Consider the following 25,141-nt stretch of genomic DNA (forward strand, 5'->3'; position numbering starts at 1 on the left):
GTCCTCAAGAGACCCTGTGCATATACCATAACTCCTTGTGCAGAATTATTTACGCGAGATGACAGTTATATTGTGTCACAATACTGCTGCCAAGAAATAGTTTCTGTCCTGGTTCACAGGCAAGATTCATTTATTCAACCTTTATTTATTTTCTCGGAAATAAATTGAGGGCAGAGCCTGACTAAATTGACTTTAAATTGATCATGGAATCCATTTTTAAAGTACATTGTAATTCATTCTAGGTAAACCACAGAGGAGATGCAAGAAATTGAGTCACACGGAAACAAAAAGGCCCAACAGCAGCTACTGTACGTTGAGATCCAGGTTTGGATCAGCCGTATCTGCTTCCTGTTCCTCTTCTTGAACATCAGAATGTAGCGCTGCTTCTTGATTCTCTGCGGGGGGTGATGGCTGACCGCCAGGTAAAGCCTCAGGGTCAGATTTCTGGACAGCTTCATCACTCTGAGCCTGAGGTTCGGACATGTCGTTCTCGAGTGTATCCTTTCCGACCTCGCCGGTCTCTCCCTCAGACGGGCTGCCCGGAGTGCCGTTGTTGTTGTTATTCTCCTCCTGTGGTTGTTCAGAAGGACTGCGGTCACCCTGGTCGGGGTCGTGCTGCTGCTGCTGCGCGGTGCTGCTATCGATCGGTGCTCGGTCTGCGGTGGTGGTGTTGTCGTGGGCGTCGCCCTCCAGCTCCTGGCGCTCCTCTCTGATGCGGCCCAGTGTGAGCTGCAGCTCGTCCAGGCGCTGCAACACGTAGCGCCTCCTCAGCTCCAGCACCACGGTGCCGTTGCGGCTCAGCGAGGGCAGCTCCGGGCTGGAAGGCTGCAGCAGGACCAGAGGCAGTGGTGGAAAAAGTGGTACTGCATTTCTTTACTTAAGTAAAAGTATCAAAACTGCAATGTACACGGTTACAAGTGAAAGTTCCGGCAATCCACATTTACTCGAGTAAAAGTACAAAAGTATTGGCATCAAAATATACTTAAAGTACCAAAAGTAAAAGTACTCATTATGCAGAATGTTTCACAAGGTATCATAATATTATGTATACAATTTATTTAAATATTTTGAAAATTGCACATCTACAAGCTCACAATGCGTCACAACGCGTTGTGAGCTTTAGATCAGCTATTTTCAAATAGCGAAAGTTTAAATAGGGCTGAAGTGGTTAATGTATGTTTTGTATTGGTAGCAATTATGAAGTATTATAATACTTGACATTATAAGTCATTATAACATGCTGTATAATGTGTTATGTTTGCATTATACGTTGTTATGAATATTTATAACTGTAATCATCACATGTTATAAGCATAATACAATGCATTTATACTTGAACTTATAAGTCATTATAATAAGCTTTATAATGTGTTATGGTTATGGTTATAAAGCATTATGATTATTTATGAGCTCTTATAAATCTGATTATACAGGGTTATGAGCAGATTATAATGCCTTATAAGTATGTGTATAATGCGTTCTACACATGGGATGCATAGCAAGTGCTACCGTGTGGGTGTCAAATGCCATGGTTAATATGATGATATTAACCACTTGAACCCTAGCGTCCTCAATCTAGGAATGTCAGAATAACATTCTGCAAAAAAAGGCAAACGTTTGGTGAAAATAGCACATCTACAAGGTTGGGAGTTTGTGATTTTTTCGCTATTCCTTGTGCTACAAAGCATACAGGGCTTAGGTGGTTAAGCTTAAACAAAGCTGCAAACAAATGTGCATTCAGTCATGCACTGTAACACACAGTACATGTAATGTATGGAAATATTCATAACCACATTTGTATGCTTGACTACATGCAAAATAGGGAAGTATGTAAATACTGTCACGTACTGTATGCTGAAACAGAACACAGGAACACAGGTCGGGTATATACAGTATGTGCACACACATGCACGCACGCACAAACACACAGACCCACACACAACTCAAGGCTAATGTACTGTATGAAGATATCAGAATAATGAATAATGAATGCTCATGTGTGAGTTATCACGCGTAAGAGGAAAAGTGATGAGAAAAATGTGTTACATATATGTGCAATTATTATTTTTTTCTCACTTGTACAGATGAGATGGATAAGCTTTCAAGTGAACAAGCAGGGAAACAGAATTATGTATCCGTGGTAAATTGGGTGGGAGGGTACTTATTACTTGGACCGGTCAGTGCCAAATTCCTTGTGCATAGTCAGTAAGGCCACAGAAGTACTACCACTATTAATTTAGAGTTTATACTTTGAGATATTTAACTATAATTTCATAATGGGAGTCAAAGAGGTGAAACCTTGATCAAATCTGGAGTCATTATGTCATGAATGGGCCGGCAGTGGCTCAGGGGTAGAGTGGCCGGGTAGAGTGAACTGGAAACCGCAAGGTTCCCAGTTCGATCCCGGTGCCTTGCATGGTTTCCTCTGCCATCGGTGTGTGAATGGGTGAATGTAATGCACAATCTATGTAAAGCGCTTTGGATAAAAGCGCTATGTAAATGCACCATTTACCATTTATGAATACAGTATGGAGAACGAGAACACCTATCAAAACCGAATAGAACAGGGCGGCCTCGTCCATTGAATCAGTGGAGAAGCGGCACTGTGTTATATTCAGTTCCTCAAGCTACTATAGTGAATATCGTTGCTGTCGGGCAGAAACCTCTTATCTCCATATTATGTTATATATATTTTTTTCGTAAATGAATGCCCTACTTGACCATACGTACTACTACAGCGCTACACAAAAGTATCCAAAGTAGCAGATCTACAAGCTCAAAACGCGGAGCTAAAGCGACGCGTTTTGAGCTTGTAGTTCTGCTACTTTGGATACCTTTGTATTTGAATCCTAAAAAATAACAGTTTTGGACATATGAGGTTTCCACCCGACAGATGATATCATAGATGACTGACGTCATGACTGACTTCAAAGGCTGGTCACATGAAGTCCAAGATCCATATTGGAGCCCCTGCCGTTCCCATGCCGTCTGGGTTTCATCTTACAACACAACATCAGTTTTAATAGAATGGATTATACCTCAGACTGCGAGGCAGCACTGTGCTCTCTCTCTCGTTGCCATGTGTTTATCTGGACTCTCTTCTCCAGCTGGACGCTCAGGTCTAAGAAGGACTCGTTGAGACGATCTATCTCCTGCTCCACACAGGCCATCTGCACAACACAAATGGTCAACCGGTTAGCACCGGGTATTATGGTCGAGCACACCATATAGTAAATAACAAATAATTAATTGTTAATTGAGACTAACCTGGACCGGTGTGCCTTTGGGTGACAGACCTGCAAAAAACAACGCATTGGAAAGAAAAGAAAAAAATATTATTAATATATTTGTGAATTGAACTTAAAAATGTTGGTTAGTTTTGGCACCAGGGTTTTCAATGTATGGGCCGCGGCGGCCAAGGAGGAGGGACAAAAATTAAGAATAATATTACATATATAAATTGTATTTTTATCAAATTAAATTCATGGGATTATTGCGCCAGTTTTAAAAAACATATTTATTCAAAGATTTGTAAAAAAATAAAAAAATAAGCAGATCTACAAGATCTGCTATAAGAAGACAAAGAGCTTGTTTATCTGCTATTTTTGAATACCCCAAAGTATGTTATAGCTCAAAATCTAAAATGACACAGAAGGCCTATGCGTTCCCGGATTAAATGGGTTAAAAAAAAACAACATATTTTTTCAAGATTTAAAAAAAAATAGCAGATCTACAAGCTCATACCACGTTGCAAAGTGGTTTAACACATTTTGTTGGGGACCCCCTGGAACCACCTCAAGGACCCCCTTGAGGTGGTTCCAGGGGGTCCCTTGGGGTTCACTTTGAGAACCACTGCTGTAAATAAACATAATGATCTAATACCCTTTTCTGTCTGTTTGGTTGGCCACTGTTTGAGGTCCCCGATGAACTGCTCCAGCTTAAAACATTTGTACTGCTGAAGTCTAGAGTGGAAAATCAGGGGGAGAGATTAACATGTATACTGTACAGGATATGATTGACAGGTAAGCTTGCTCTAAATATTTAAATATGTTTATCCACAGACCTGCCAGCCAGCAGACGCTCTGTAAACAATTCCTCGGTGGGAACTCTGACATTGAGGAAGTCCTCTACTAGTGGTGAGCGAATTCCTTCTGGAGCATCACCTTTTGTCTGCCGAAGGATCACGCAATACACAAACATGTCAAAAGCCTGTTGTGTGTCTAGAATTTTGCACGAGGGCTAAAGGGATAGTTCACCCAAACAAATACTTATTTTCTATTGATTAGTCACCATCAAATGATTGGCTAAGGCAGGTACAGACTGCAGGACCTTAACGTGGTCGGGGGGTCATCTGATCGTTAAGCATTACACACTGCAGGAGTTTATTTCTTGAAATCGGCTGTCATAATATCGTTGTGGTCTTCACAACAGGATTGATCCCCGACAAGGGCTGACACACTGTAGGATAGTTCACTAGAATGCTATCTCCAGATTCAGACCCAATACATACATTTGAGTTTATTCCAATTCATTTTAATCGACGTATCCCGTGATATGCCTCTCTCCCTCTCCCCCCCTCTCTTTCTCTCTTTCTCTCTTTCTCTCTTTCTCTCTCTTTCTCTCTTTCTCTCTCTCTCTCTCTCTCTCTCTCTCTCTCTCTCTCTCTCTCTCTCTCTCTCTCTCTCTCTCTCTCTCTCTCTCTCTCTCTCTCTCTCTCTCTCTCTCTCTCTCTCTCTCTCTCTCTCTCGCACGTCAAGTGCGCAGAAGCCGTCAGTGACAGCGTTGCCATGTCCGCTTATTATAAGCGACTTTGGGCTTGTTTTTCTGTAGAGTTGCTTGTAAATATTGGTTGTTGCGGGGTGCATTTTTTGGGCTTATTTGTGTAGTTGCTTATTTGGCCTTGTTTCCTAATGTTGTTTAAACCAGTGGTTTAAACAACACATAATATGTATTTGTCCGCAGACCCCCCCTCTGTAAATATGTTGTGCCATCATAGACCCCCATACAAGATTTGTGTGGATTTGGAAAATATTCCACAATTTTCTCAAGATTTTTATTTGAAAATAGCTGCGACGCGTTGTGAGCTTGTAGATCGGCTATTTTCAAATATCCAATGTATTTGTAAATAGGTTTAAAGTGCTCAAGTGGCCTTTTCTTGGGCTTGTTTTCATAGACTTGGTTGCTTATTTCTCTCGCAACATCTGGCAACGCTGTTCATAACAGCGTGCACATGCTGCACACACACACACACACACACACACACACACACACACACACACACAGAAAGCTCGCTCTTGCTCTCACTCTCTGTCTGTCTGTCTCTCTCTCTCTCTCATGTACAATTCCTCTAAAATAAACAGCCCACCAGGCTCGCTCACTCTCTCATTTTGTTTTATAATGTTAACTTAATACAGGACTGGACGGTAATATTGCGGTAGGGACTGTTTGTTGTGGTCAGATCCAGCGACGCTCCCCTGGCCACGGTGGCTGTAATGTGCTCTCATTGGCTGTAGCGTGGATCTCCTCGCAGACCCTTTCATAATGTATGATACTGTCCGATCTCCTGTCTGGGACAGAGCTGAATATCTAACATGGTAGTTATCTGAAAACGGTCGGAAAGCCGTCGCAGAGCGGATAATCGCGGCCACATCGTCTCGCGGAACCTTTCACACAGAGCGAGCATTATCTCGCAGATCAAAGGCCGATCTGCGTCAGATCGGGAGGTTTTGTCGGCGAGCGCCAAAAAATGTCGGCGACAGCAATATCGGACCCAATCTCCTGCAGTGTGTACGGGCCCTAGGAATGCGACACAAACTAAACACGTCTCCATGGGGTGACTAATCGATAGGAAAAAAAGTCATTTTGGGGGTGAACTATCCCTTTAAAGGAATGCTTCACCCCTAAATGACTTGTTTTCTATCAATTTCTATCTAACAGCTAAACTATCAAAACTATAGATGGCACTGAGAGTTGTTTATGAATTACTATTATAGTCTTTCTTGTTAATTTGGACCCATATTTATTTATTCTTTTTTTTCTTCACAATTCTGCAAGGATTTTCTTCATTTTTGAATTATTCATTCACCGTGAAGAAATGCAGCTCAGACAACCATTCTCCATGAATTCAAGGCTTCGGGGGCCGAGTAACTGATAGGAAAATAATCATTTTTGGGCGTGAAGTATACCTTTAAGCCTTGTGAAATATTCAAGACACGTAACAGGCTTCCTTTAAACTGCACCTACAGTAAGCAAATACCTTGGTGCAGTCCCATGTGAAAGAGGAGTTGAACAGATGAAGGCTTACAGCTGAAATACCTTGATGGAGAGCTTGCATAAAGCTCTGCAGCCTGGATCCTGATAAAAAGAAAAACCTTAATGTTTTCTTTAGAAGATTACATGCTTCATGCTTTCAAAGACGATTACCCACCCAGGCCATCGCTTCATGTTACATACTTGACTGTCATATTACAAAGGCACAAGACAAGCTTGCATTTCTTTTCAAGTAATTTTTTTTTGTAGAGCCGACCGATGGCAGACTTTTGGGTCCCATGCTGGTCCTGATTTTTGGAGAGTCAATTACCAATGTTTTTTGACCAATAATGTGTTGACCGACAAATTTGATTATTTGAAAAACTTAGATTTGATTAAAGTTGTATTTAAATTTTAATTTATAAGCAAACAAATAAATACAAATAAACACAAATACCTTTTGATCAATGAAAAAGATTAAGCGGTTCACTTTAATTACCGATTTTTTATGTATTTGATCACTTAAGATCTACTCACAACGTTGTGAGCAGGGGACACAATGGGACACATTGGCTGCATAATTGCAGATACCAACTTAATCAAATTGTAAAAAATAATTGCCTATATATCGGCCAAACCAAGCCCGGGTCTGGCTCTACCATCTTGTCATTAGGCTCTATGCACAGCAGCCTTATTGGAAATAAATTGGGCCTCTTCCTTACTTCCTTCACAGGTTTTACCAATGATACTAATGAAGGCTCTGTTCCATTTCATGTAGCACAGTGGTTCTCAAACCTTTTCATTTCAAGGACCCCCATAGCTCTGAGAGAGTACAAATGGAACCAAATGGACCCGTAAGGGTTACACACATTTTACAAGGGCCATTTGGAACCCTCTCAAGGAACCATGAGGGTACCTGGACCACACTTTCAGACCCACTGGTGTAGCAGTGTTTCCAGTGAGCCAACATGCACAATATCAGCACCCTGACTCTGTTTGACCAGAATGGAACAGAGCCTTCATTAGTATCATTGGTAACACCTGTGAAGGAAGTAAGAAGAGGCCCAATTTCTCTCCAAAATGGCTGCTGTGCATAGAGCCCCCATTGATCACCTGATGCTACGTAGGCCATGGACTGGAGTATGGTGGAGATGAAGTCTCCAACGTGATGAAGCTTGGCCTCAGACAGGTAGAGGATCTGATTGCTGGTATCAAAATAAAAGTCTCCGAGGCAGTGTGACAGCAGACCCTGACTGGAGGTACAGCGGGACCCGGGGAGGGACCTGGCCAGCAGCAGCAGAACGGGCGGGAACAGCGGACACTTCCCCAGCAGACACATCACCTGGCAGCGGGGATGGGACGATAATCGTCGATTATCGTTTGTCCTCCGTCATACACTAGGATGAATTCGCTTTTGTTGAGCTGCAAATTCAGTACCACTTAAACCCTCTATACTTCGATAAACCTGTAAAGAGCGCATTTGGTACGCTCTTATTTCACTCTACACAAATCGATTCGCCAAAAATGGCAGATCTACAAGCTCACAACGCGTTGCGTTGCAACGTGTTGTGAGCTTGTAGATCGGCTATTTTTGTCCAACATTCCAACGTATATTGTCGGCCGACGTTCCCCCCAGAATAGGGATGCTGGGGGTTCATATTTTGATTATCGCGATAATATCGTTATTCACAATAATTGATATCCTATCCTTACCTGGCAGCCAAACAGGAAGACCGCCGAGTGCTGTGGAGAGAGGCTGTCTAGGGCTACAGGAATCAATGGCAAAGCAGGGTCTTCCTCGATATGTGCCTCTGTAATGACTAGAATAGAATAGAATGTTATAAACTCTGCCGGGCCGGGGGTCGGGGGAGATCACGTTTTCGCCCCTGTCCGTCTATTTGTTGTTTGTTTATAATAGTTATAATAGCTACACTGTCTGTCGTACAAACTCTATTTCCATTGACCCCTGCAGCTACCTTTGTGTCCTGACGGCTTTACGCCATGACTGACACAGCCCTGGGTATAGGCAACCTCGCCTGGCGGAGCTATCTGCACTCCGAGGAGAGCTCCTCTTTAATTGATGTCTTGCATCATCACTCATATTTCATATCTGTCTATCACAGCAATAACACTTGACAGTTTTCATGAAATTTGGATGGAACTTGGCAGATGATTTGGGGGGGTAAGGTCAGAACCCTGCTAGGGGCAGCGTTTTAATGATGGCTGTGTCAGTCCATCTATCTACCACCATCTATCTGGAAAACTACTGGCTTCCTTGCCATGACATTTGCTGTAGACCTTCATGTTCCCCAGACGATGGACCATTTGAATCTGGTGACCCAGTGGCCTTTCCTGTCGTGCCACCATTAGTCCACAATTTCCAAATGTACAAAGTTGTCTCAAAGTGCAATGGACGGACTGCCATGAAACCTAAGCCAATCTTTCCACTTGCTCACAAGTTATCTAAAAATCTACTGGGTGGATTCATACTCCCTGGAAAATGAAACCTAACTATTTTAGTGACCACGTGACCTAGCGCCATAACTTTTCACACAAAATATCTCATCATCTAATGGGCAGAGTTCAGGATGAACTTTCTTTCTAGTGCCAAACCTCCAGTTACAGTAGATTTAAGAGGCTGCATGGACTCTAGGGGCCGCTAGCAGGGGTTTTAGACTGAGTCAAAGGTCAAAGTTTATCCCTGTTCTTAATGCAAGAGATGTGGTGATGGCATAGCATATCTCGGAATGAATTTCTAACACAAATGAATGTCTTTGTGTCCTTGTGAGGTTGAGGTTCTACTAGTTCTTCAGTTTACTATAGGCACCTTGAATGCTTCTACTGTGTATATACTGTAGAAGTTAAAAAAAAAACTGATTAAACTGATTCTGATTCTGATTCTGAGAACCAATTGACCTACAGTACATCACCAAAGGAGACACCCCTATGATTACTTTTAGCGCTACTTAGCGGCATTTACAGTGTGTTTAGTGTTCTGGTGGAGGTGCTGACCAGGCTGAGCTGCGGTGAGGTTCTGTAGAGACTGCTGGATCTCCTGCAGTGTTCTGGACAGTGGTGACATGGCTACCAGCTTAGACAGGTCCTGCTCACTCAGACACGTGCTCTGAACGTGCACTGGAAAACATGAAGAAACAGTTGTTTTACACTCATTTTAATCCATTAAGACCGGTAACGCATCTGTGCCACTTTTACGATTTTTTAGAGAATAGATATACAAGCTGAGTGCCGCGCTATGAGCTTGTATATTTGAATTTATTTATTTTAAATTGTGGAAAATCTTTGAATATATAAGGTTTTAAAGCGGTCCCTGGAACAACATATTTTGAGATGGGGGTCCGCGGCCAAATACATATTTTGGGGGTCCTTGAAAAGTTGGAGCACCACTGATATAGCAACATACTGTTAGGATTTAGAAAACATCGTTGAATATGTATTTGGCCGTGGACCCCCATCTCAGTGTAGATCTCTTCCTGTCGATCTACACTGTACTATTCAAATAAAGGCAGAAAAGCCCCAAAAATATCCAAGAATAAAGGTTGTGTGTCTTACCCGAATGAGTGGGAAGAGCCTCTGTTTTCGTCATGTTTGTGGGAGAGAACTAGGAAATGTTCATATGGAAAGAGTTATTAATATTCAAGTTATAACTAAGAACAATGCAACACAATTAGACAAACATTGGTGAAAATAGATGAACATTCGGCGAAAACATCAAGATATACCGTACAAGATTGAGCTTCTATGAGCTCGCACATCTTGCTATTTTCTCTATTTGACGCTCAACAAATGATACACAGTAGGTTTAAATGTTTTTTTTTTGTTCAGCTACCATTACAACTGCAGTACCTGCAGCGGTGTAAAGTAACTACGTACATTTACTCAAGTACTGTACTTAAGTAAATGTTTGAGGTATTTTTTATTTACTAGAGTATTTCCAGTTTTCAGTACTTTTACTTCTACATCTCAGAGACAAATATTGTACTTTTTACTCCGCTACAATTATTTCAAAACTTTAGTTACTAGTTACTTTGATTATTATTACAAAACATGCATCAACCACTTCAGCCCTATATACATTTCGGCCATTTGAAAATAGTCGACCTACAAGCTCACAATGCGTCACATCAAGATACATTATACATTTGAAAACGTGTGAAATGGGACATTCTGCATAATGAGTACTTTATACTTTTGGTACTTTAAGTACATTTTGACACCAATACTTTTGTACTTTTACTCAAGTAAATTTTGAATTCCGGACTTTTACTTGTTACAGAGTATTTCTACATTGCAACATTGATACTTTTGAATACTTTTTCCACCACTGAGCACCTGTGTGTGTGTGTGTGTGTGTGTGTGTGTGTGTGTGTGTGTGTGTGGTGTGGTGTGGTGTGGTGTGTGCGTGCGTGCAGTACCTGTGCAGAACCCATGTGTGTGTCAGTGGTGCGTGTGTCTCCAGGATGCAGCTCACACTGGCTGGCCGTCTGCTGCAGATCCTGGCTCTGCCAGCACTCTCCACTCAGCCTGTTTAAAACAGCTTCCACTGACCTGAGGACAGCTCCCAGCAATGCTGCTGCGTTGGAGTCGGCTGTGGAGACACATGGAATAAAGCTAAATTAAAAATAAAATGTTGATCGATTGATTGAATACTTTATTAGTCAGAAATGTAAACAGCACAAGGTACAGTCAGACATTAACTCATTCAGTGCCATTGACGTGTTTGACGTGTTTTTCCGCAAACTAAATAACTTTAACCGAAAACAGCAGATCTAAAAGCTGAGTGAGCTTGTAGATCTGCTATTTTCGGCACGTGACATGCTGGCTTCTACGGAATCCAAATGACTGAAATCAGTCGTGGCGACTGAGAACTTTGATCCATGAGGAAACAGATGTTTCAATGTCAGATGCATGAGTCTGCCTGTGGTCAGTGGGCCAGATGTGACAGTGTATTGTCTATTTCTACAAAGCATTCTGTTCTCTTTTAACCCATTAAATCCCGGAACGCATCTGTGTAATATTTAGATTTCTTTGGCTATTCAAAAATAGCAGATATACAAGTTCATAGCACATATCGGCTATTTTTTAAAATCTTTAAATATATATTTTTAAAGCGAACATTTGTAACTCAAATCTTTGCTTCTTCCCTGGAACAAAATATTTTGAGATGGGTGTCCGCGGCCAAATAAATCAAAAAATGTTTTCTAAATCCTAACAGTATGTTGCTATATCAGTGGTGCTCCAACTTTTCCATGTCAAGGACCCCCAAAATGATATGTATTTGGCCGCGGACCCCCATCTCAAAATAAGTTGTTCCATGGACCCCCAGAAGCACAGATCGGAGTTAAAAATGTTCTCTTTAAAACAAATATATTGTTCAAAGATTTGCACATATTTGCCACGATAAAAAAAAAAGAAATAGCAGATCTACAAGCTCACTCGTGCCACACTATGAGCTTGTAGATCTGCTACTTTTGAATAGCCAAAGAAATCTTAAAATGACACAGATGCGTTCCCGGTCTTAATGGATTAAATCCAAAGAGAGAAATGAAGGCCTCCCTGGACCAACAGATGGTCGTTGATCAAACGCCGTTTCAACCCCATCCTGTTTGTACCCTTTTACCTCGTGTGTCTCTGTCCCCGACCCCGCTGGAGGACGCTTTGCTCCTCATGGCGTCACGGTCCAGCAGCTCTTTGAGCACGTTCAGCTTCTTTGAGTCCATGTTCTCCAAAACGTTCTAAAAACAAGAGGCAGATATGTTAGGTATGCTGTTTTTTCGTTTTCCCTGTTGTTTGTCACGTGCATATTTATTGTATATTAGCCAAAAATATGGGGCAGCAACTTAACCCATTAACACATTCCATGCCAGAGTTTAATCTCATAATGTACTCACCAGTGCCAGCGTTTTATTGTTGTTATTTTGTTTTTTTCATGTCGCCACAGACCTCGCTAAATAAGTTAAAAGTGCGCGTTCATTTGGTTCTAAACACACAGCGGATCTGTGAGAAACGGCCAGCGAAAAACAGTTTCCAAATCCGTGCCGCCATCTTGAAGATACAGCCGATCAACGCTAAACAGTGATCAGCGAGGAGAAAAACAACAACCGAGAAAATCGAGTTTTAAACAGGATCCCAGACAGGAAGCGGATACGATCGAAAAAAACGAAACCCGAATAATTCTGTTTCCGACCGGAAACCGGAAACGGAAATGGATAAAAAAAAATCGGAAAGTGCACCTGGGGCAATTTCAATGGGAATCGGCGGTTCGCGTAGATCTACGCGACTGGCACGCTGCGGCTTTAAATAGGTTCGCGTAGATCTACGCGATTGGCATTCAATGTGTTAAGACGGGGAACGTATCTGAGTCATTTTAGATTTCTTTGGCTATTCAAAAATAGCAGATATACAAGCTCATAGCGTGGCATGAGCAGTGAGCTTGTAGATCTGCTATTTTCTTTAAAATGTGAAAATTTGCTTGAGTATATAATTTTTAAAGCGAACATTTGTAACTCAAATCTTTGCTTCTTGGGGTCTTTGGAACAAAATATTTTGAGATATTTTTTATGTTCTATATATTTAAAAAAAAAACATTTTTTTCAAAAAACTGTTAGGATTGAGAAAACATTTTTAGAATCGGCCTCAGGTCTTTTTCTTTTATTTACATTTTTATCCCGCAATTTTGTAACCCCATTTTTTCACCTAGTGATAATTGTCCAAGTAATCCTGGTACACTGCCTCTGCCAACCTAGGGAGAGCCCAGAACTGAGCTCATGCCTCCTTCTGTGCATGAGGGCTAACAAGCCTTCTTATCACCCGACAGAGAGGAGTTTCCCCGGCAGGACGTAGCGCGTGGAAGGAACACGTAATTCCAACCAGTTCCTTTCCCCTCCATCAGGCGCCCCGGCTGACCAGGGGGAGGCAGTATAGGTCTCAGGTCTTAATGGGTTAACCACATAAAACCTAGCGTCCCTATTCTGGCTGGGGCAGTGGCCATCTTAGAAATCCGAAGGTCACAGGTGCGATTCCCGCCGGCTCCTCCTGCATGGCTGCGTGTCAGAGTGTCCTTGAGCATTGTAAAACGCTTTGGAGAAAGGCGCTATATAAATGCAGTCCATTTACCATTTAATAGCTTGTAGATTGCCTATTTTTAGCAAAGAGGTCTGGTGGAGAATTAGTGGACTTAGCATAGAGCCCTGAGGGACCGCGGTCAACTAAGATTTTGAGTGATTAAGGTGAACTTTGATAGAAGCTTGGGGAGTATATTGCTACTATATCTGAATAACAAATGAACCATCCTCACTCAGGAACAAAGTGCTGCAGCAGCAATCACAGAACAAACGTGCTCAAACCCAATGGTCTTCGTCAGCGTTCGCTTACGAAGGCCATTCGGTCAAAACTCGAAACGTGTTCCTTCTGTGATTGCTGATGCGGCACATTCAAAACTTTTAACTTTGTTCGTGAGTTTGGATGGTTCCTTTTAGGGCATTCACAGAATAGTCGAATATTCGAATATTCGAATATCAAACCGACTATTCGACTATCAAACCACTATTCGACTATTCGAAAAAAAAAAAAGTGGTTTTTTAGTGGCTTTTCTAGAGCAGACACGCAGCTGTGAGCTCTGGTGTGACGTCAACTCGCATTCCTTGAGTCGAGTCATCAATGCCATTGAAAAAAAAAAAAAAAAAAAAAAACTTTTTTTAAATTTTATTTTTTTTTATTTTTTTTTAATCAAACCGAATAATCGACTATTCGAATACTTTTGGGTCGAATAATTCGAATACCATAAATCACTATTCGTTAATGCCCTAGTTCCTTTATTGTTCATGTTGTCAAGAATGTGCACTCGGTTTGACCCTAAACTCTTTCGATTCGAGCGCGCCTGGTCTTTGAAATGAGAAGCTAGGCTACTGTACCTGGCCACGATAAAAGTTTGGATATTGTTAGTCATCTTGATCAGTTGCTCGTTGCTCCTGTGCTCTGTGAGTGAGTAACAAGGACTAGTGTTTGTTTTTTTCCACACTTTTCTCACTCTTTGCATATAAATGTGAGGAAAAAATTCAATAGGGAGTCCCGCACACTGTCTTCACTTCCCCCCAAAAAAAATAGTTTAATGCAGATTGTCGTTCGCTCAGACCTTCATCAGGCACTCCGGCGTACCTGTCCATTTTAGTAGGTGCATGTGCAAAAGGACTTTTCTACTAAGAAAACATGAAATAAAAGTTTCTGCCAATCTTCTATCTATAAATTCCATGAATTTATGTCTTGTCTGTTTGTATGCTCGCTTGTGTGTGTGTGTGTGTGTGTGTGTGTGTGTGTGTGTGTGTGTGTGTGTGTGTGTGTGTGTGTGTGTGTGTGTGTGTGTGTGTGTGTGTGTGTGTGTGTGTGTGCAAGCGTGCGCGCGCATCCACATTCAGCCCTTAAATGAAGATCTCCAAACTCTTCCAAGTTGGTACATCACACATGACTAACTTAGAGACTATAGTGTTGACAAGTACTGGGTACTGCACTAATTGGCAGAATCGGCTTTGTTCGCATTCACTTATGTTCTATTCAATGTGAATGAATTGAGAGAAAATAATTAGTATTCTTGTTCCCCTTTCATGGAGCACATGAGCAACAGATAAGGATGATTAAAACAAAAGAAGAAAGTGCTGCACGGATCAGTGGCTCACTGGACGGGTGCTCTTTGGTAGCAGCAGGTATACGGTATATTACCAAAAGATCCAAGAAGTGCTGCATTGTTTCCACAGTGGTATTGCAGACTAACAAGGAAAATAAGTTCATGGCACAATATTTAGAGCAGTGGATCGCACATTTCTAAAGTTAAAATTGTATAACTTTCAAGACCTTTAAGACCCACCAAACTGACCAAATTTTCAAATATTACGTAAGAAAGAGGCAAACATTGTGAAAGTAGACATTCTACAAGTTCACAACGCAAGGTGTCAGTGCAAGGCGTAGTGAACTTGTAGTTCGGCTATTTTCACAATATTTATCTGTGGAACTGAGATACTACAACTAAATGTATTGCCTACAACAATTCCAAGTGCTTGTCAGGTCGGGGGGGTCCACAGTTCAAATATGATTATTTTGGGGGGTCCCCAGTTCAAATATGATTATTTTGGGGGGTCCCCAGTTCAAATATGATTATTTTGGGGGGTCCCCAGTTCAAATATGTTTATTTTGGGGGGGTCCAAAGTTCAAATATGATTAGTTTGGGGGGTCCCCAGTTCAAATATGATTATTTTGGGGGGGTCCACAGTTCAAATATGATTAGTTTGGGGGGTCCCCAGTTCAAATATGATTATTTTGGGGGTCGTGGCCTGAAACGTTTGGGAACCACTACTGCTCTATGATAAAGACTGAAGTCAGTGGTGTAAAGTAACTAAGTACATTTACTCAAGTACTGTACTTAAGTACAATTTTGAGGTATTTTTACTTTACTGGGGTATTTCCAATTTTAATTACTTTTACTTCTACTCCACTACATCTCAGAGGCAAATATTGTACTTTTACTCCACTACAAGTATTTGAAAACTTTAGTTGCTAGCTATTTAAATAGATTTAGATTATTATTACAAGACATACATTAATCAGATAATCACTTCAACCCTATATACATTACGGCCAGTTGAAAATAGCCGATCTACAAGCTCACGATGCGTAGCAAAGCGACGCATTGTGAGCTTGTACATTTCAAAAGATTTGTGTACATTTTATACATTTGAAAAGTTGTGAATATGGAACATTCTGCATTCTGCACATTTTGATACCAATACTTTTGTACTTTTACTGAAGAAGATTTTCAATTCTGGAGTTTTACTTGTAACAGAGTACCCCTACAGTGCAATATTGATACTTTTACTTAAGTAACAAATGTGAATACTTTTCCCACCACTGAAGTAGCCTCACCCTGACAGCATCGGTCTGCTGGCAGATGTTGCGGTAGAAGTCCTGCGTGTGTTTGCGGTGCCGGGCCAGCTGAGAGGCCAGGTGCAGGTTCTGGTCCTCTAGCTTGTCGTACAGAGTCTTCACGTTGAACTCCTCCAGGTCACATCGCACAGGTGGCGCTAGTGAGTCAGCGGCACACAGAAAATGGTTGCATTCTTGAAAATGCAGTAGTATGTATACGTCTTGGTAGAAACTCTATTGTACGCATTTTTACTTAAGTCAGTAACACTATCGCCATAGATTTAAAGTCCCTGTCCTGAAGTTGTTTAAAACCTGGTGTTTTTAGTTTAGTCATATTTATTTCGGAATATGTTAATAAAAACAGTTTTTTTTGTTTGTTGAAGAACTGAATATTAAATTAAATATAGCAAATATAGTGTGTTTTAATTATTTCTGGTGTCCTTTAAAAATCCTCGGAAAAGATATTTTTCTCCCCCATAACAAATGTCCTCATAGGATCTTTGTCCTCATTTACTATTCCATATTCCATGAATTATGCATCATGTTTGATCCTCCAGAATTTGCATCAGACCTGTTTCCAGTGAATGCTAGCCTGACAAACTGGTTTTACATGCAAATCTCTATGCTTTGGATCTGTACAGGGTGCAAAAAAACACAAGGATTCATAGGTAAGCACCAAAAATAAATTAACCAAACGAAAAACATGACTGACTTCTAAGGGAGTGGGTATTTTACCATTAATTGCAACAAATGAAATACCTTTATACATGGCGCTGATGGCTCCACTCTTTAAGAAGCTCCCTTATATTAGCCCAAGCAGCATGCCAAGATAAATCAGGGAGCAAAAAGCTGCATCCCAACATGGCCTAGAGACGAGAGCAGGCCCAAAGCAAGACGTTGAATTTCAGATTAACTTTAGAGCCATGCAAGACTCCAGTGGCTCTCAAAGTGGGCTTCGGAAAACCCCAGGGGTCCTTGAGGAGTTAAGTAAGCATTGCCGAGGCATGAGGCCCATAGGGCAGGAGCCTATCTCATGTTTCCTTAGCGTGAGGCAGCTTGATGTACAAGTACACCCCCTGGACATAACACAAATGATGCTGAGTGCCAGGCAGGGAGGCATTGGGTCCAATTGTTATAGTCTTTGGTATGACCCAGCCGGGGATCATACCCTGAACTCACAATTTCAGGGCGGACACTGTAACCGCAAGGCCACTGAGCTGGTCTTGAGATGAAACTCTGAGAGCATACAAATGGAACCAAATGGGTCCATTTGGTTCCATGTGTATGCTCTCAGAGATTAACAGTAAGGGCTTGGCATCTAACTGAAGGGGCCCTTGAAATTAAAACAAGTTTGAGAACCACTCGCTTTGAACTAGAGAGGTGGAGGCTGATGGGGAGGTGGAGGCAAAGCAGTGGGTGTGGTAGCAATGGAGTTGCTGAGAGATCCAGTGTAGGAGGAAGCCATATTTAAATGGATCGCCCTGTTGTGAGAATGGCCGGTGATTGGATTATAGATATGATGCGTATTCGTACGGCAGACTTGACAGCTGATTACAGCTGGGCCTCCTGCATGAAATAATGATGATGCTTCATTTATCTTATTATCTAATCCATCTAAACCACCAGCATAAAACTGCACTGGGGTATTTTTTTGTTTTTTTATCACATCTTATTTATGATCAAATATTGTGTGAAACACACTCTCACACATACAGTACAGTATGTGCTTGAACCCTATGGGCTTTTTCTGAGCTCTGTTATAATGCATTTAGTTGGGCCCTCCCTACCCAACCATGGATTTTATACAACCCTATTTACTCTTTATGTGTTGCTGGGTACCGTAACCTATAATAACACATCATAATTTATCAGTTAATGTATGTTTTGTATAAATAATATAAATCTGAAAAGTAATTAGTAACTAAAACTGTCAAATAATTGTAGTGGAGTAAAAAGTACTACATTTGACTAAAAGAAAAATTTAAGTACACAAGTAAAGTAAAAGTACCTCAAACTTGTACTTAGTACAGTACTTGTGTAAATATACTTCGTTACAATCCACCACTGGATACCAGCATCTATTTTCTATAATTCTTTAATAAATCACAAAGCCAACAAGGCTAAAGTGGCCTCCAGACAGGCAATACATAATAAACCTTCAGAGTTTAGTTTTTGATGTGGTTAACCTTTAAACTTTAAAAAAAGTACCTGAACTTTAAAAGCACTAGTTCTCAAACTTTTTCGTGCCAAGGACCCCCGAATTGATATATAATTGGCAGCGGACCCCCATCTGAAAATGTTTTGTGCCAGGGACCCCCCCAGAAGAGAAGATTTGTGTTAAAAGATTTACTTTCAAGATTTGTCAAAAATGCTAAAAAATAGCAGACGTAAAAGCTCGCAGCGCGTAACGAAGTGACGCGCTGTGAGCTTGTATATCTACTATTTTTGAATAGCCAACGCTAAAATCCAAAATGATGCTTTCCCGGTTTTAATGGGTTAAGTAAAAGTAGAAATACTCTCTTACAAGTAAACGTCCTGCATTCAAGTAACAGTACACAAGTATCGGTATAAAAATGTACTTAAGAGTACTAAACGTAAAAGTACTCAATTGCATAATATTATAATAGTACTAAACACGTCCAGGACCTTGGGATATGTCTGTGCCCGGGATGATAAAGTCCAAAAGTGATCCTAATAGACTCTCAGACACTCAGCCAAGCGATTTCAGTGTCAATGGTAATTTTACAGACCTGCATTTAATGATTAAAGGAGCAGTTCACCCAAAAATGATTGTTTTCTATCAATTACACACCCCATGAAGCCTTGAATTCATGGAGATGTTTTTGTTTTTGTCGCATTCCTAAGACAATAATTTGATGATAATAATAAAGACCCTAATGTATCCGGTAGGAGACAGAGACTCTTTGTGTCTCCTACCGGGACTACTCCTTTAAGTCTCAAAGTAACATGGATCAAAATCCCCCCCCCGAAATCAAAGAGAACACCATCAGTGTGCCATTAATATAAATCCAGAGGAGATTGCCCGTGAACAGCAGAGGATTGTGCGTGTGTATTTGCATCCATCCATCCGATATGGGGAGGTATATCCTTCTGATGATAATCCGAGGGGATTAACACTCGTTCATCTTCCTCTCTCACTCTAGCGCGCCTGGTGCAATTAACCCAGATTCGTACTTAGTGGTGCGCCGGCGCTGCGATGCGTTGTGTGCTTGTAGATCTGCTATTTTCGGCACACACGACACCGGCGGGCAAATAAGTCTATGACTCAGGCTTTATAGAGTAGGCTACCTCCGGAACAATTTCAGGCTGTCGTACACTGCCAACATATCAAACAGGGTTCACTTTAATGTGCCCAGCTCAGCTGCTGTCTGCATTATTCATGCTGCATGATAGGGCGTTTAACCCATTAAAACCGGGGAAGCATCTGTGTCATTTTCGATTTTAGCTATTTTAACCATTATTTTATACTTCGGCTATTCAAAAAAAGCAGATATACCAGATTTGCCATTTTTGTAAAATCGTGACAATTGGCTTAAATCAGTGAATATATATATATTTTAATCGAACATTTTTAACTCAAATCTGGGGGGTCCCTGGAACAAAATGTTTTTAGATGGGTTTCGGTGGCCAAATACATATAATTTTGGGGGTCCTTGACATGGAAAAGTTTGAGCGGTCTTAGGTGTTAATGGGTTAAATGTCCATTTGGCCCTGCATTATGAAACCCAGAAGTCATGACCACCTAGCAGTTAACAGGCTATTACCCCATTTGATGGATGTTGGTAATTATGACTACTTTTCGCGGTCTAATGACTTGTGCGGGGGATATCTTCAACTCTCTAGCAATTTTAAATGAAATATTTATCATCCATTTCCACGCTGCATTCTAAACAGGCTTGTCTAAAATCCATGGCTAAGTAGGCCCCCAACTGCATTTTAATAGAGTTCAGAAAAAAGCTTAAAGTTTCAAGGACCTGTTTGTGAGAGTGTGTGTTTCACACAATATCTGAAAGAATAAAATATCATAAAAATGTATAAATACCCCGATGCTGTTTTATAGTTCAGGTACTTTGATGGTGTATTATTTATTGCCTGTCTGGAGGCCAACAAGACATAAAAGTCGGTTCTCAGATTTTAACTAAGTGCTGTTTTATTCCATTTAGCCCTGCGGCCGAGAGGCAGAGAGGCTCCTGACCAAAGTTTTCTGAAAAACTTCTATTTTTTATTCAAAAAGTAAAATATAGCAACAAATAGGGCTACACACAGAGGGGTTCCCGGCTTGAAAGGTATAACAACGTATAGGTGTTCCAGGTCTACCCATTAAGACCTGAGGCCGAGGTGCAGATGTACAAGCTCAAAAGCTTGTATATCTGCTATTTTTGGGCGGTGAAACCGCCCCTATAAGTGAGATTTGGAAAAATGTACAAATATCTTGGGCAGTGAAACCGGCCCTAAAAGTTTGTACAATTATCCTGCGCTGTGATTGGCCAATCACAATCTATTCAGGACTGTGATTGGCCAGTGTCACATGACACATGTGCATAGCCCTATGTGATTGGCCAGTGTCACATGACACATGTGCATAGCCCTATATAAGCAACCATAACTTAAAAAAAACCAAATTATGGTTTTTTTTAAGTTATGGTTTTGTCCATCATAAAGTGTGTTTTACAAAAGATAAATGTATTTATCTTTTGTACATGATTGATCGACTCCATTCAGTATTGTGATTAGCTAGCAAGACACATGCTGACACTAAGTGGCTCTTTCAGATCAAAGCATATATATTGGTTGACTCCATTCAGTATTGTGGTTAGCTAGGAAGACACCGCCCACTTCACACAGGGTGTGATTTTGAATATCCAACGCTAAATTCAAAAATGACACAGATGCTTTCCCGGTTTTAATGGGTTAATAGAAGGCATTTGTAGAATTATGAAGTAAATAATCTGAGTACTTCCACCACTGCTGCTATCCTAGCCTGGCATGGCGAGACTAATATCACTGCGTAGACATTAGTCTGGAATCTCAGTGTGGAACCTGCATTTCCAAGGGCCGAATTCAAAAAATGCCTCTGGTGATAAACCCGCCCCATATTTGCACACTGGGCCCTGATTGGTCCCTCACTACTTCGGAGTGAGTGAAATCCAAAAACAACTGAGCGGTGCCAGACCAAATCTGCCGAGGGCCAATGGCAGATTAGTCTGGTTTCCAGGCTACCGCTATCCATCTTTCAGCACCTATTCAACCTGCTCCATTTCTCTTGGGTCCAGTACAGTTCATCTCATGGGTCTTATATAATTGCGATAGTGTAATGAACCCAGCCCCCACAGCATGCTCAGTTTAGATTCACACCACTGTGGTGAACTACGTATAGTGGAGACACTCGTGACTCACCTCCCTTCGAAACAGCAGGTTCCTCTGACTCGGCCCCCTCTCCCTCACCCCGACTGCCCAGCAGGCCTGTCTGCATCTGACCATCCAAGCTGAAACACAAACACAAAATTCAAAGCACTGGAGCATCACAAGACAAATACAATAAAAGCCTTAAATAGAGAAAAAAATAAGTGCTGCAGGGATCAGTCAGTGGCGCTGATAGATAAGGTGCTCTTTGGTGATACAGGTAGGAACGATCAATAAAGCGTTTTCAAAGAAGTACTGCTTGATTCCAAAAAGGTGTGGACTGCAGACTTGCAAAGAAAATAATTCCAAGGCACTCCGTCTGTGGTGAAACAATATAGGATTTATTATGAGCAAGTTATGACCTAGTCAATAAAAGCCTTCTTTTATTTACAAGGTGCTACATAAGCAAGTGAATCACAATCAAAATCACGTTATCTGTCAATTTCCCTGTGTACTTACATACATAACGAATATGAAATAATACCGTTCACCTTCAGCCACTTGCAGTGCAACATAAAACATCAAACCATCTCAAAAAGTGTCTTAAAAACTCAATCTAAAACACATTACACAGACATAAACATTTATGAACCCCAATGTGTACAAAGTGCATTTGATTTAAAAGTTACTTGCACAGTGCGTATAAAGTGCCATGGTGCAATCCTTTAAAAAGTTACCAGCACAGTATCGCAAAGTGCTGTGTTGCATTTTTAAAAGTGACTAACGTTTGGATGGCAAGTGTAGCTTCTTCAGTCATTAGGATGCACTTGGCATCATACCTTAGTCACTTGTTTACTTAGTACCTTATAGATAAAAAGCCATTTATCTGTCCTTGATGCCCCAGTGTGTTATTCTTTTTATGTGCCGCTCCTGTGATGTACCGGAGTAAAACTGTTAATTGTTTGATGCACGGCGAAACTCCCTTTCTTTACAAAATACAAAGTACTTGCCGATTTTGGCGAGGCAAAAGCTGAGGTCCTTCTATTTGCCCCCCCCACAAATTCCACCCGTTCCTTCCGTGACTGGAAGGAGAGGGTGGGATTTGTGGGGGGCAAATACAAGGATCTCAGATTTGTTGGCAGCATGTTAAGCATGCTGTGGCCGCCTGTAATCTGGGCATGATCTTTCACTTCGACCTCTCCTTCGATTGGTCAAGTGTCACTTCCACATATCAAATCCCTTTTCAAAACATTGGCAAACATGGGCAAATCCTGGCAGACTTAAAGGAGTAGTTCACCCCAAAAAATAGTTATTTTCTATCAATTATACACCCCATGAAGCCTTGAATTCATGGAGATTTCTTTTTTTTTGTCACATTCCTAAGCCAATAATTTGATGACCGACTCAAAGAGTCTCCTACTGACCGATGACTATGCAATTGATAGAGAATACGTATATTTTTTTAGGTGAACTACTCCTTTAAGTCCTTCTTGTCATTTGCAGTCAGACCTTATAAAGTTCTTTCATGCTTTTATTTCACGCTATATAGAGTACAGTACAGTAACTCCCTGTACTCTGGGCTCATTAAAAAAGTTTCAAAATAGATTTTTATATTTTACTGATGACTTTTAAAAACTACGTTCCTAGTTAAATGTGAGATATGCTGGGTCTAGGAGCCTGAGCGTAGCCTTAGATCCTCGGACCGGGCCCTCTTGGTTGTTTCTAAAACTCAACTCATTACCTGGGGCGAACGAACGCCTTACCTGAGGATCTAAGGCTAACAAAGTCAGTGACTTTCTTAAATTAATTCTGAGAACCTACTTTTATTTCAAGGTCTTTTTCAGAGTTTCGAAGTTCATTATTATGTAGCCTCTGCACATGAGGCGTTTGGATTGAATGCATTTCATGTCTCTTAAGTTTTTTTGTTGTTAACTATTCAATAACTACTTCTACAGTATATTTGTTTTGTTTGTTTTTTTGAGCCGAGAGCTTTTCATTCCACTTACACAAGTCTGATCAATTATTTATTATTTATTATTATTTTATGTGTGGTCTTTATGATCCTCTTCTCTCAGTTTGTTTGTGTGTGTGTGTGTGTGTGTGTGTGTGTGTGTGTGTGTGTGTGTGTGTGTGTGTGTGTGTGTGTGTGTGTGTGTGTGTGTGTGTGTGTGTGTGTGTGTGTGCGTGCGTGCGTGCGTGCGTGCGTGCGTGCGTGCGTGCGTGCGTGCGTGCGTGCGTGCGTGCGTGCGTGCGTGCGTGCGTGTGTGCATGTGTGTGTGCGTGTGCATTGTAGATACTCCTCTACTAGACTATACCTGTCTCCATTGTAGAGGTACTCTACTAGAGGGACTATACCTGTCTCCATTGTAGAGGTACTGTACTAGAGGGACTATACCTGTCTCCATTGTAGAGGTACTCTACTAGAGGGACTGTACCTGTCTCCATTGTAGAGGTACTGTACTAGAGGGACTATACCTGTCTCCATTGTAGAGGTACTGTACTAGAGGGACTGTACCTGTCTCCATTGTAGAGGTACTGTACTAGAGGGACTGTACCTGTCTCCATTGTAGAGGTACTGTACTAGAGGGACTGTACCTGTCTCCATTGTAGAGGTACTGTACTAGAGGGACTGTACCTGTCTCCATTGTAGAGGTACTCCGCTAGAGGGACCGGCTCGCCCAGGCTGCGCCACCTGGGCCTGGACCTCCACTGGGAGATGAGCTTGGCTTTGTTTGGCCTCATGACCAGCACTGTGGTGGTGACAACCACCACTACCACCAGCAGCACACTCAGAACACCTGGAAGCATACATAGTACATACACAAATAGTTATGGATGGATACTTACTGATATTGCACTCATTTTTCACACACAAAATGATGGCAAAATGACAAGGCAATAATGACCTCATGTCTCTTTTTCCATAACACATCCATCACCGAACACTGCACCGAACAGTATGTGTCTACCATTTCAGTTGCAAAAGACCTTCCATAAGGTGAAGCACCCAGTGGTGTAAAGTAACTAAGTACATTTACTCAAGTACAGTACTTAAGTACAATTTTGAGGTATTTTTTACTTTACTCTAGTATTTCTAATTTTCAGTACTTTTACTTCTACTCCACTACATCTCAGAGGCAAATATTATACTTTTACTCCACTACAATTATTTGAAAACTTTAGTTATTAGTTACTTTGAAGATTTTGATTATTATGACAACATACACTACCCACTTCAGCCCTATATACATTTCGGTCATTTGAAAATAGCCGATCTGCTATTTCAAAAGATTTGTGTAATGGGACCTTCTGCATAATGAGTACTTCCTACTTTTGGTACTTTAAGTACATTTTGATACCAATACTTTTGTACTTTTACTCAAGTACATTTTTTATTCCGGACCTTTACTCGAAACAGAGTATTTCTACATTGCATACTCAATTGATACTTTTACTTAAGTAAAGAATGTGAATACTTTTTTCCACCACTGGAATCACCTGAAATGAGCTCCCAGTCTGGCAGCAGGTTGAGTCGGTGCTCCTTGACGATCCCAAAGCGGACCAGCTGAGCCGGGGTCATGGGCTGAAAGGAGGCCGC

The 25,141-nt window shown here is 41.2% G+C and overlaps 1 protein-coding gene across 1 annotated transcript; it reads right to left on the reverse strand.

Moving 5' to 3' along the window:
* LOC308084992 (uncharacterized protein) lies at positions 1-25,126 on the reverse strand. Its single transcript, XM_080428003.1, has 16 exons — positions 25,042-25,126; positions 24,179-24,341; positions 21,598-21,686; positions 16,180-16,337; positions 11,888-12,002; positions 10,683-10,855; positions 9,820-9,868; positions 9,262-9,384; positions 7,963-8,069; positions 7,363-7,591; positions 6,257-6,354; positions 4,064-4,170; positions 3,883-3,962; positions 3,268-3,296; positions 3,039-3,170; positions 1-825 (listed from the first exon to the last, which is right to left on the reverse strand). The coding sequence occupies exons 1-16, from the start codon at positions 25,121-25,123 to the stop codon at positions 304-306; spliced, it is 2,256 nt and encodes a 751-aa protein (XP_080284129.1). The 5' UTR covers positions 25,124-25,126; the 3' UTR covers positions 1-303.
* Positions 25,127-25,141: the final 15 nt, after the last annotated feature.

This window comes from Gymnoscopelus braueri (assembly GCF_963280865.1).
Source record: "Gymnoscopelus braueri genome assembly, chromosome: 5".
Taxonomy (NCBI): Eukaryota; Metazoa; Chordata; class Actinopteri; order Myctophiformes; family Myctophidae; genus Gymnoscopelus; species Gymnoscopelus braueri.

Excerpts from the sequence above, each read along its gene's own strand:
- LOC308084992 (XM_080428003.1), bottom strand. The coding sequence starts at position 25,123 with ATGACCCCGGCTCAGCTGGTCCGCTTTGGGATCGTCAAGGAGCACCGA. Across the intron at positions 9,385-9,819 it reads GGCTCTTCCCACTCATTCGG|TGCACGTTCAGAGCACGTGT; the intron begins GTAAGACACACA and ends CATGTTTTCCAG. Across the intron at positions 3,171-3,267 it reads CCAAAGGCACACCGGTCCAG|ATGGCCTGTGTGGAGCAGGA; the intron begins GTTAGTCTCAAT and ends TGTGTTGTGCAG.